We start from the raw sequence: 12,634 nt of genomic DNA, 5'->3' as shown, positions 1-12,634 counted from the left end.
AGACGCCATTCTGTCAATCTAGATTAGCAGACAGACCTGCAAATTAAAATGATACTTTTTTTTCTCGGGATACATCAATAACAATGCTTTTTGTTTGTTAGTTTGTTTTTTATTTAGGTTGTTCCACTTGGTATGAAAATGTTATGTGTCCAACCAACATTCGGCATTTATATTCATCCAGTGTGATGAAAATTTTGCCCATTCTAAAGTAGCCTAATTGCTACTTATTTTATAACATTACTGGACAAGTTGCTTCCCGCATTGGGTAAAATACTGCCCCAAATTGGTTGGACACATAATTACCCTCGTGCTGGTTAAAATTTTACCCAATATTTTGTACAGTGTTGTTAATGCTCACATATATGGTAAAACATGTTTGTTTTCATTGCAGGTAACACCATCACTTCACCAGGAGGAAACAACAAACAAGAGAGTAAGGAATTGTATTTTTACCACAGTCCCTTCTCCCTTCTCCCGTCTCCATTTTTCTTCTAATCTTTACCCCTAATAGTGCCTGCTGAAAAGAACTCAATATCACAGTGAGTTCACAGTGTGGTACACAATATGAAATTGCCTTCAAACTATTGAATTTGAGAATTTCAACAGTGTGAACCACATTTTTACAAACTATGTGGACACACTGAGCACTCACACTGTGTGTGAATCACATATTCACACAGTCCAATGTGTAAACACACTGTGAAGACTCACACAGTCGAGGTGTCCACAGTGTGAAATTATCTCGACACTGTTGAATTTGAGCACTTTAAACAATGTGAATCCCATACACTGTGTGAACATGCTAAACACTCGCACGGTAGATGTGTCTACAGTGTAGGATTGTCTTCACACTGATAAGAAATGTCCACAGTGTGGTGTTGCCTCCACACTGTTAGATTTAAACAGTTTAACACTGTGAATTGCATTTTCAGAGAGTTCACTATGTGAACACACTGTGAAAATTCACATTGTCAGGATGTTCACAGTGTGAAATCATCTTCACACTGTTAAATTGAAGAGTTGCAGCGTGAATCCCGTTTTCACATAGCCCATTATTTGCACATACTAGCTGTGAACATGCACATTGTTGAGGTGTCCCCAGATTGAAAATATATTCATGCTGTTAAATTTGGGAATTTTCCAAGTGTGAGTCACGTTGTCATATTATGTATAAATATGAACACACTGTAGAGATATTGTGTGGCATTGTGTTCTTTCCACCCGAGATGCAAGAAAGCCGTTTCTACCGCTGTTGAAGAAACTACAGCTTTAATGTCCTTCTTGCAGGAACTATTTGAAAAAAAGAAGTCATCCCAAGACCTGAGTAAAATAAGATTATGACGAGTGAACCCGGTTATTAATTTTATTTTAGAGATACCCATTTCTCGCTTCATTCATGTCATTTCTCTATCATTCGTTTGATCACGTTTCGATAATCACGTTAAGTACTCTCCATTTGTACAGGGTTTTGTCATTATATTGTGAACTAAATACTAGTATCCGGATTATCCTCATGTTTGGTGTTTGTATGTTCTTCTTTTGTTTGGATATCGCCTTGAAAATATTACAAACTAGAGACTGCTTTAGTCATATATTTTGAGCCAATGTTTCTTATCTTGAATCTAAAAACTTCTTAATGAAATTGAATTGTTAAAAGATATGCTTGACTTTTTTGTATATATAATCAGTGCGTCATGCCAAACCACAACAACAACAACAACAAAACACGTTTCTATTGCTATTTCCCATTTCGAACAGTATGTTGATATACCTGGTTTACATCATCTCTTAATGGTTTTCTCGTTTATTGTAGCACCTTCAAGCAATGTCGGGATGAACCTCAGGCAAGCCATGAGCGGAAAGACCGCCAACGAACCCAGCGCACCGATCGCTGCTCCAAACAGAGGGGCCCCACACCAGGCAACACCGGACAAGGGTGTGGGAGCAGCGAATAAACCACAGGCAGCTGCTGGTATGAATCTCCAGCAAGCAATGGGCGGGAAAGGAGTCCAACAGATCGCTCCTCCAAGCCAACAGCCTCAAAGCGTGGGCGGCACAGGAGCCCAGCAACCGAATCTTGGCGGGATGACGATGCAACAGGCGACTGGTGGGAAGGTGAGAAGATGTGTGATATAATTTAATTAAACATGAGATTGCTCGACAGTGGAGGTAGCTAGATATTAAAAAAAAAACCGCAAAAGGTCTTATATACGGTCTATCAAAAATGTATATTAGTCTACTGGTTTAAAAGTAAAGAAAATAATATTAACAAACATATTATTTTTTTGTAGACCCTAGAGAGAATGGGATTTCAATTTTGTATACTTACCAAATATTGTGACAGAAATTACGTTGATCAGTATGTTCATGGATGGCTCAAACCGCGAATATAATGGGTAATTTCAAGTTCAGTGTTGACCTTTTGGTGCTGGTGTTAGGTCAATTTTTACACGATCATAACACCAAACATAAAATGAAGATGGTCTCGAAAAGTCACTCACTAGTTGTTGAGATGTCAATAATGTGATCTGGATCAGTTTGAAAAACTCTGGATAAATTTTGGAGCTAGGGGAAGCAGTCCAAATTCAAACACCAACACCAACATCAGACTTGAAATCGCCCAATGTATTTTTACTTCATTTTTATATTTATTTTCACATCCAATATGCTACAGAGTGCTTCAAAACAAAACAATGAACAGCCCACCGGAGGTATAACCCTATACGATGCTTTCAATGGAAAATCATCGGGCAAACCACAAGCTACACAACAAGGCCAACAGCCTTCTAGACAACAACAACTACGGCAACCACAACAGCAGCAACAACAACGCGGTGGTATGACCATGGAACAAGCAACCGGCGGAAAAACAGCGGCTCGACCGCGGTCTTCTTCGCGTGACAGCCTCACCGTACAACAGGCAGCTGGCGGCAAAACCGCAGTCCGCCCGCGGTCCTCTCCACAAGGAAGCGTTACGATTGAAAAGGAGACTGGCGTGAAAGGAGCGGCTTTACCGCGCACGCCGCAACGTGGCGGTATGACGATGCAACAGGCTACGGGCGGAAAACCGATCTCTCCGCGTGGTGGAGTTGGTTTTACATCTTCAATTCAGGCTCCACCGGTTAAGGCAGGATGGACCACCGGTAAGTTTAAGATATCGACATACTGTAAGGATGATAGGAATAGCCCTATTTTGTTTTTATTGCCTCAAGGTTTTTTAGCTTTTATAGAAGACAATCGCCAACTGGATTTCGTAATTTAATATTCATCAAGCAATTTTTGTTTAAAAGATTTTGGACAAGCCGACAAAATTGTCTCACTTGCCTAAGAAACAAATTTCACTTTAAAAATCAGACAAGCGAACAAAATACTACCGAAGAATGAAACAGGTGTTTGGTCGTCATTTTAAAGAAATAAACGATAATTTGAATTTACTTAGAACGGTGATCAATATCATTTGCATAGAGGGGAACGAGGCCAACAATGAACATCGTTATTATCAAAGGCGGGGCGGAAACATGCCCCTTTCCTCTCGCTCTCGCTCTCAGGGATCCGCGCCAACCTATATTTATTTGAGGATTGTTTTCAAATTATTTCTTGTCTTTCTTACCTCTTTTTAGGAGGTAGTATCACACTACAACAGGCAATGGGACCAAAGATAGCGCCCCCTACCGGTGTCAGCAAGAGCAGGAGCTATGACAGCATCATCCGTGAAGCCATGGGCGCCAATAAAGCGGCGATGAAACCTCGGCGCGCTTCTCTCAATGTTATTGGCTTGACGAGAGAGGTAAAAAAACCAAAAATGTATTAAAGTTTTTCTAATAAAGTTTATTTTGCCTGATGTAGCAGCAATTATGTAAATATATAAATAAAGAAATAAAGAAATGAATAAATAGATAAATAAATGAATAAATAAATAAATAAATGTGTAAAGGTAAATACATTTTTATGGTGGTAATCATTGTAATGGCTCAAACTTTTTACTTCCATCTTTCAACCTATATGATGATTCAATAACCCAATGGAAGTATGGAAGTTGTTAGGTTACAATGTCTACATTTTAATCATGAGTGCTGAAAATATAGGCATATGTACTTGCAATCCTCTGAATAATATTACAAAAATCTCACACTGTTTTAGTATCCATGGTAACATGCAACAGAACCCAACTGACCGGTTAGATAAAAATACACATTTTCTGGATTTTACTTTCTTTTTTTTGTTCGTTAAGCTCTATACACTTTCCATTTCACTCTTTCCTTCTTCCCCCTTCCACGCCTTTCGACAACAATCTTTCAATATTTCACATTCTCTCCAATTTTTCCTGACTTTAGAGGAGTGATCTAAACCAATTCAACAAGCATTATGGTGAGCTTCCTAAAGACGATATCGAGCTCGAGCAGGAGATTGCCGAAGGGGCTTATGGCTCCATCCACCGGGCTAGTGTCTGGTTGCCCGATCAGAAGGAAGATGAAGAACCAACGTCCGTCTTGATTAAAGTTCTCAATCGTAAGTTTTAGATAACAGTAATGTCGCATAGAGGGGGTGGATAATAATAACGATAAAACTTAAAACGTATATATGAAAATATAATTATCACCAATCAAGTCAAATATCGGGAATAGGATAAATACGAATCAATATCAACTCTGAGTGAGATGGGCCTTAAGATTAGATAATCAATCCATAATGACTTATTTGAATTCAATTTCAAATAAGTCAGGCAGCATGTAATCTACTTCGACATCCTTTAAAAAAGAGGTACAATAATACATACAATAATATAAACAATAAAACAGAACAATCAATACATAAATAAATTGATTGTTTTACTCGATAACGTATGATTTTTATTGAATGATTTTGTTAATGTTATTAATGATTTTGGATCTGTTTACTCTTCAAACAGGCAACGTTTCATCGGCCTCCAAAGCTGATTACATCAAGGAGATTGAGACGATGAAGAAACTCAAATCTCATCCGAATGTCATTGCTTTCGTCGGCTGCTGCACCAAATCAGGTTTGCATTCTTTAATCTCTGTTTGCTTGTACTTTCCCTCTTACACCCTATTTATTAGGATTTGAAATAAATCCAGGGAGGCTGTATTCTGAAGTTGGGTTTAACTTAAACTCAGGTTTAAAGTTGTAGTTTAAGTATGGGAAGCCAAAAGTATCAAAATTTTTATTAAGTTGTATGTTTCTTATGTTTACTGTGCTCTTTCCTGATTCATCGATAGTGAAGACAATCATCTATTTATACTTCCTATACAATTATGAATGATTTGAGAGCCGAATGAGCTGAAAGTATGATATCTCTGCTGTTAGTGATTATGTAACAATTGGCTGTCCATACTTAAACCATAACTTTAAACCTGAGTTTAAGTTAAACCCGACTTCAAAATACAGGCCAGGGAGGCTGTATATTATTGTAAATGGTCGAACATTGGATTTATATTTAATCCTGTAGATTCATTTTTAAATTTCAAAGGACTTATATCAAATTCATTTTTTAACCAAAACTTCAAATCAACAAATAAGTTTCAAAGTAAATTGCATGTTTGGCTGGTCTTTATTCACAGCCACATTTGATTTATTTTTAAATCTTTGAAATTTAGTGTGCGAATTCTATGTTAATGCCAATACCAAGCAAGATTGTATAAGAAATATATATACAAGCATAACATTTAAAATGTTATCAACCTTGGAGAATAAGATAGCTTTACGCCACTTTTGTCACTTTTGTGCTACACCTTTTTTTTTAAACAGTCCTTACGCATATAAAGCCAACGATGTAAGCACGTTTTTCTATATTCATTTCTTTATTAAGATATCAAATATTTCCATCCTTATCAATTTAATGATAAAATAGTTATTTCTTCTCGAAAGATTTGCAAGAATCGTGACGATTATTCACAGTGCAATTCATTATTGTAATCTCAACTATACAGTGCGTATAAAAAAAAGTTTACACTTAGAAAAAATCATGTAAAATTGTACATTTGTAAGATCCTGAAGATTTTTTCACATTTTAACATTGGTACAGGTCCATTTAAGCAAATGACGATATAACTGTGGAAAAATATTTCCGCTTGAGTGAGCACCACTTACTTTTGAAAAGTTAGTGAAAAATGATTTGCGCAGAACTTTGAAATAGTTATGCGAATAAAAGTAGAACTTAATCATGAGGAACGTGTGTAATTTAGCTATTAAAATTGATTTGAAGAAATCTTTGACCTTTTTTAACTTGTTTCCTTGCCCAAAACACTTCGGAGAGTGCATTGCGCCCCATCCCACTCCCCCAAACACTCAGGCCATCTTGACGATATTTGCTTTACACTGAGCTGTGATTTACATGAAATGGCTTAGGCTTGATTTTCATTTTTTTTTTATCATTGTCAAGCTTGGAAAAAGTTTGGAGAAACAAGTATTAAATGAAAAATGAAATGTAAACCCACTTTAAATGATAAAAACCTAGTGAAAAAATTCTGGAGATATCTGATATAAACTTTTGTTCAGATTCAGTTATGTCCCAGCTGGCACAAAAAGGGTAAAGTGTTGAAATTTAGATTTGGGTGGCAAAATTGTTACAAAATGCTTGAATGTATCCGTTTTATTTCAATTGACTATAAGTGCAAGTGAAATGTATGAGAAATGTTTCGCAGGGTAAGATTTATTTCGCCCTTTCCCCTTGACACAGCGTGAAAATGAGCATTTCTGCGCAAAAAGATTTCTGCGAGCTTTACAAAAATGGACAGTGCTCACTCAAGTGTAACATTATGTCAAAACTTTTACTTTCATTGAATAGATGAGACCCAAACCCAAGAATATATGTAAAATACCCACATGTCGTATATTTTTTAATTCCCAGGGCTTTTTCAAAGTGTAAACTTTTTTTTTATACCCACTGTATTTTTATGAAATTCTTATCAATTCGATAATAATATTAATAAACCCATTGCCTCCCGATGGATTTTAAATACGGGATGATTGTATAAGGAATGGTACTTCTTTTTTCACAGATCCATTCTTTATGATCTTGGAGTACGCGTCGAAGGGTCCCCTTCAGACCTTCCTTCGCCGTAACCGACCGGGAACCCCCGGCGCAAAGCCCCCACCAGCCGAAATATTCCTCCGTTTTGCCATTCACGCTGCCAAGGGAATGGCCTTCCTACAGACTCAAAAGGTAAACGCCAATATACATTACATTTACCCGATATTCGGTTAAAAGGGAACATGTATGTTTGTTACATCTATTGCAGCTGTGCAATTTTTGCCCGAAGTTGTAAGAAAATTAACTATGCCGAAAGAACGTGTATGTCCCCTTTTAGCCTAATATTGGGCAGCATTTTACCCAGCATGTTTAGAGAACATAAAAAAGACATATTGGTGATAAAGGCAAGTTAAAATAGCAGGGGCCGCGTAAACGAGGGGGGGGGGGGGCTTGTTTCCAAAACCGTATACAAAAACGTAAAAATTACCATCTGATTGTGACCTTTGCATTGTCAGCCCCCCCCCCCCCCACACTTTCAAAACCGTTCCGCGGCCCTTGAATAGGATTACAAGGTAACAGTGATATGTGTGAAAACAGACAAAATAAAAGAACTGAAAGAATTTCGACATTCAATCGAAAGTTTTAGGTTGTTTGTCAAGTGAGATCACTATTTAAATACTTTTTATTTAGTCTGGTTACAATCACAAAAATTGATATTGATAGATTATTGGACCGCTTTGCTGCCATCTCTCGAAATTTTCGAGATATGTATGATTCCGCAAATGCTATCAGAATTCTTTCATACTGACAATGATAATGATAATAATAATTATGTAACACTTATACAGTGCTGAACAGTAGCGTAGTAAGCCTGAAATTTATATTGGGCCTGATATTGCGTATCGGGCAAAATTTATGGTAAAAATTTGCGAGCGAGCGAAGTGAATGAGCAAACATTTTGACAGTTTTATTACAAAAATCAAATTTTGTGATAGATTTGACATAATATTCAGAAGACATTTCACCCTTCTCCCTTTCCTTTTCTTTCCTTTTCGGTTTTTTTTCCTTGGTCGTAAAAAAATTGGGAAGCGGCAAGTGCCCCCCCCAGCCCCCCATTTGTACGCCACTGGTGTTGGAATAATGTTTCTACTTGTTGCTTTTCTCCATTACATTACTATTACATTGAGTTTACCTTATTATAGAATTGTTTAATATTTGTGTATTATATAATAAATTATGATAAGTATGACGTTTGGAAGTGTTATCATCATCATTTATTTGCATATTCTATATAGGTTGCACACGGTGAACTGACCAGTCGCAATATTCTCCTAAACGACTATCTGAGGGCAAAGGTTTCCAACACTCATAGAATCAGAGATCCTACTGATGTAGTGAATCAGGTAAGAATATTCCTCACATCAATAAAATATTCAAAACATTTTAAAGGCATTTCATACACTCTCAGAATTGGTTTAGCCAACCTATAAGTTGGTCAAATATGAACCGACCAGCTGTAGTTGTTTAAAACAAAATCTGAGAGTGTAAGAACAAGGTTATCTCAAATCTTATTATAATCCACGCCCATACAAAAATGTGATGGTAATTAATATTCACCAGCATAAACAGCATTAAAAGAGAAAGAAAACTTGCTTGATTACAGGCCTATACGATATGTTGTTAATCGCCAGTATCTGGGGCTTTTGTTTTGGGGGTTAGATTTGTCCACTTATGAAATAAATCAGGAGAGTCAAGAGTGTCATATCTGACGGATGTGAGCACCTCATAAGAAACCACAATTTACCCTTCTTATTTTTATTATTTCATTATATATCAATTGTTCGTTGGAAAACCAAATTCTATAATGTGGGTGTAGATTCAATTATTTTTTTGTGAACAACTTAAGTATCTGAATACATGTATGTTTGAGAGTGGTGTAGTCTTTCTGACGATACATGTCTTGACTGATTAATCCTTATGATGATTGATTATCAGGGTCGCATGGGGGTGCGATGGATGAGCCCAGAGGTGCTGGCCGGTGGGTCGTACACCCCTGAGAATGACGTCTGGTCCTTTGGTATACTGCTATGGGAGCTGGTTTGTTTCGGTAAGATCAAGATTCAAGATATGATTGGTGATTTAAAAATTGCCCCTGCCATCGCCATCCTTCCCCCTTTTTCTTCAACCTCCTCCTTCCCCTCGTCGTCGTCGTCGTAGCCCTCATCCGCCTCTTTCAACTACTTCCCCCTCTTCTCCCTTTCTCCTCTTTCTCCTCTTCTCCTCCTCTCCCCCCCCCCCCTCCTTCTCTCCTCTTCCTCTTCCTCCCTGCTCTTCCCCCTCTTTCTCCTCCGAATCCGTATCATAGTTCGATCGATAATAAAGCATTATTAATCACAATTGTAATAATCTGATTTGTAACTTTTCTTGGGCACTTAAAACAGACATTTCCTCTCTTTTAGTACTACTCTATTTTGTTTCCATTTTTCATATGGCTCGATTGACTTGCTGCACAGCAGTGCAAATGGAGATTTTAATAATTATTTTTACTTTTCAAAGTAAAATCTTGTTGCCAAAATTGATGTAACTGCAGAATATTCTTGACTAAGATCACGAAGAAGATAAGTGATTTGATGGAATCGGTGGGGTAAAATGAAAAATGTCACATTACTTTTAATGGTTTATTTTGCTGGTGTGGCGTATAAAATAAAGCATTGATTTATTAGCTTATCATTTCAGTTTAGACAAATATGTATGAATCTTTTCTTATGTAAAACACAGGTGCAACACCTTACCCTGGCATGTCGTCACGTGACGTCAAAACACGTATCCCATCAGGCCTCCGTATTGAACAACCACCACACTGCCCAGATGAATCGTAAGTAAATCGTTATCCTTTTCAAAATAAATGACTTACATGTATGAAAATGCCTACATAAAACTGTGGTAAAATATATTGATTCTTCTGTAGCGTTATTTCTCTCACGACATGCTTATGTTTCAATATTAGTTATCATTTACTGTAAGGAAATACGTCATATATCAGCTATACTGTCATTGTACTTGATACTCCAAAATCTTATCTGTATTACTTGTTGTACACCTGGCGAAGGAAACCAATCAATTAATCAACTGTCCAATCAATTAAAAATCAATCGATCAATCAATCAAGCGGTCACTTAATCAATCAGTCAACTATCCATTACATCAGTCAATCAATCAATAAAATTAATAAAGTAGTCAATCAATCCAAGTGTGTTCTTTATTAATCCAACATCAGCAGTTATAAAGTTTCACTTTTTCCCCCTTCTTCATCAACATCTTCTTTTTTCTTCTTCTCCATCTTCTTCTTCCTCTACTGCTTCTTCTTCTTCTTCTCTTGTTTTTCCCCTTCTCTTTCTCTCCCCCTCTCTCTATTCCTTCTCTCTCCCGTTTCTCTTTCTTTCTCCTTCCGCCTCTCCCCTCTCTCTCTATCTCTCTCTCATAGGTATGAGATAATGAAAAGTTGTTGGCAGACTGATCCTAACCAGAGGCCATCCTTCCGAGTTCTCGTTCATGAGCTTGAGAAACTAGGACCGCAGGTAAGTAAAATTATTCCACCATACTATATTATCACATTTTTTTCGCGACAATAATAAGTGTAGAACTTGTCATACTATTGCTGTAAATTTGATGCAATTTGTAAATCAACAGCAGTAGCAAGTGATTCACCGTCATCAGTAAAACTATCATCATCAAATCACCAGCACCATCATCATCGTCATCATCATCGCCGTCATCATCATCTTCATCATCATCATTGAATCATCTTTATCATCATCATCATCACTATCATCATCACCACCGTTATCATCATCATCTACATCACTACCATCACCATCATCATCATTATTACCATCACCACCAACACCATCATCGTCTACTTCGTCGTCATCGTCATCATCTCTCATATTACCACTTATAATATGAACCTTAATTAGTTTAAAGTCTAAAGATGGATTTTTATGACAATGGCCTAATCGAACTCAACATAATATCCGTCATATTCACACGCGGAGCTTCTACCCATTCAGAGACAAAAAACATGTCTAGATTTTTATTAATAAAGTTTTGATAATGAAACCCATTTGAGACTCTGAGACACTGATCTGTAGACAGATCAGTAATTTGAGATCAGCCCTTACGCCTACAAGCTGTCTTCCCATGTGATGGCGCTGTTTATTTAGTTCGAGTTCGGGTAATTGTTTTTCTTTATCACTAATCATTATTTTTCCTCCTCTTTCTTATAACTTTGCTCTAGGACTTTATTGATGTCAGTCGATTCGTCCCTACAAGATATGAATACATGTAGACCAATACTCAACTTCAAGCACTGTGGATTTCTTGGATGATTCAGTACAACCCTAAAATCGAGAAAGAGAGAAAAGGCCACCCGACGAATAAAAAAAGAAGAAGCAGATAATCTTGTAATCAAGGAACATAATTGCCAAAATTTGTATGTAAACATTGTATCCAATAAAAATTATAATAATAAATTTTATTTTGTTGAAAGTCAAGTTTTGGTTGATTTACGAAGATGCCTTTGATCGCTATACTCTTTATCACCCCCCCCCCCCCATTCACTGTGCTTTATAGAAGCACATATATAACCTATTATCTGAGTTTGGGGCTGATTCATGACATTTAATGAGTGTTAGGAATTTTATTTACGCGTGTTGTTATTAGTTATGTAATCTTCATATTACTTTATCTGTATGATAGAAATAGATCATTGTTAAAAAAAGTTTGATGTAATGCAAACCACTTATTAATATTGCAATGGGGACCGGATCTGACCCCAAGATGGTCAATTATTACTACACTCTGACCATTTCGTGTGAAAATGATAACCAAGAATGAGGTCAAATGTTATCCTAAAAGGGGTCAAAATGACCTGGAATAAGGTGAAATGTGACCTACATTTCGGGTCGTTCTTTGACTCGGAACGGAGGGATGCAGCTCCACGCACCGATTTCCTAGTCATCCTAAACAGGGACTTCTCTATTTTCATACTTGAGATTACGGCATCCCTTTAGCTGGAACTTCAAAGTCAAGTAGTGCATATTATTGTGAGGAATCATGAAAAATTGTCCTATGTACCGTAATTTTTGAACCACCGCCTCTCTTAATCAATATTTGAATTTAACGTCAATAAATCACACGATTATAGTTCTTTTTAGTAGACTTTTTATGAACATGAGGAAATCTTAATTGCCAATTTGTGTATTGTATTTATGAAATATTGTATAATATTATATATATGTATATTGGTACAAGTTTATCTTATCTATATACGATTATATACGTTTTAGAAATTTTATTATGTAATTTTATGACGACAGTTTTGTGAAGACTGGACAGATTTATGGACATACCTATTGGTAATTTGTGTACTTTCAGTATGTAAATTTGTATTATATACAGTATGTATTTATATCTAAATATATTATGTTGCGTCTTTATATATAAATATATGATGTTTTGTAGGGTTTCGACTTCCCATACTTGCAAATATAGGTAGGGCTATCATGTTTATGTCACTAAAATATGGCGTTCAACGTAGCATTAAACGTTGGATTCTTAATAGTCATAATATTGCAGTGTTAA

General features: G+C 36.6%; 1 protein-coding gene across 1 annotated transcript in view; it reads left to right on the top strand.

The window, feature by feature from the left end:
* LOC129280816 (uncharacterized) overlaps positions 1 to 12,634 on the top strand; it is a 28,461-nt gene extending 15,827 nt beyond the window's left edge. The window contains exons 15-26 of the mRNA XM_054916822.2: positions 392 to 433; positions 1,814 to 2,115; positions 2,675 to 3,143; positions 3,621 to 3,787; positions 4,335 to 4,509; positions 4,910 to 5,020; positions 7,020 to 7,183; positions 8,287 to 8,394; positions 8,987 to 9,098; positions 9,770 to 9,866; positions 10,476 to 10,569; positions 11,289 to 12,634. Coding sequence (XP_054772797.2) covers positions 392 to 433; positions 1,814 to 2,115; positions 2,675 to 3,143; positions 3,621 to 3,787; positions 4,335 to 4,509; positions 4,910 to 5,020; positions 7,020 to 7,183; positions 8,287 to 8,394; positions 8,987 to 9,098; positions 9,770 to 9,866; positions 10,476 to 10,569; positions 11,289 to 11,339 — 1,892 coding nt within the window. The 3' untranslated portion in view covers positions 11,340 to 12,634. The remainder of the gene's footprint in view (positions 1 to 391; positions 434 to 1,813; positions 2,116 to 2,674; positions 3,144 to 3,620; positions 3,788 to 4,334; positions 4,510 to 4,909; positions 5,021 to 7,019; positions 7,184 to 8,286; positions 8,395 to 8,986; positions 9,099 to 9,769; positions 9,867 to 10,475; positions 10,570 to 11,288) is intronic.

The sequence above is a fragment of the Lytechinus pictus genome, chromosome 17 (assembly GCF_037042905.1).
Source record: "Lytechinus pictus isolate F3 Inbred chromosome 17, Lp3.0, whole genome shotgun sequence".
NCBI classification, from domain to species: Eukaryota; Metazoa; Echinodermata; class Echinoidea; order Temnopleuroida; family Toxopneustidae; genus Lytechinus; species Lytechinus pictus.
This window is presented reverse-complemented; position numbering and strand designations above follow the sequence as displayed.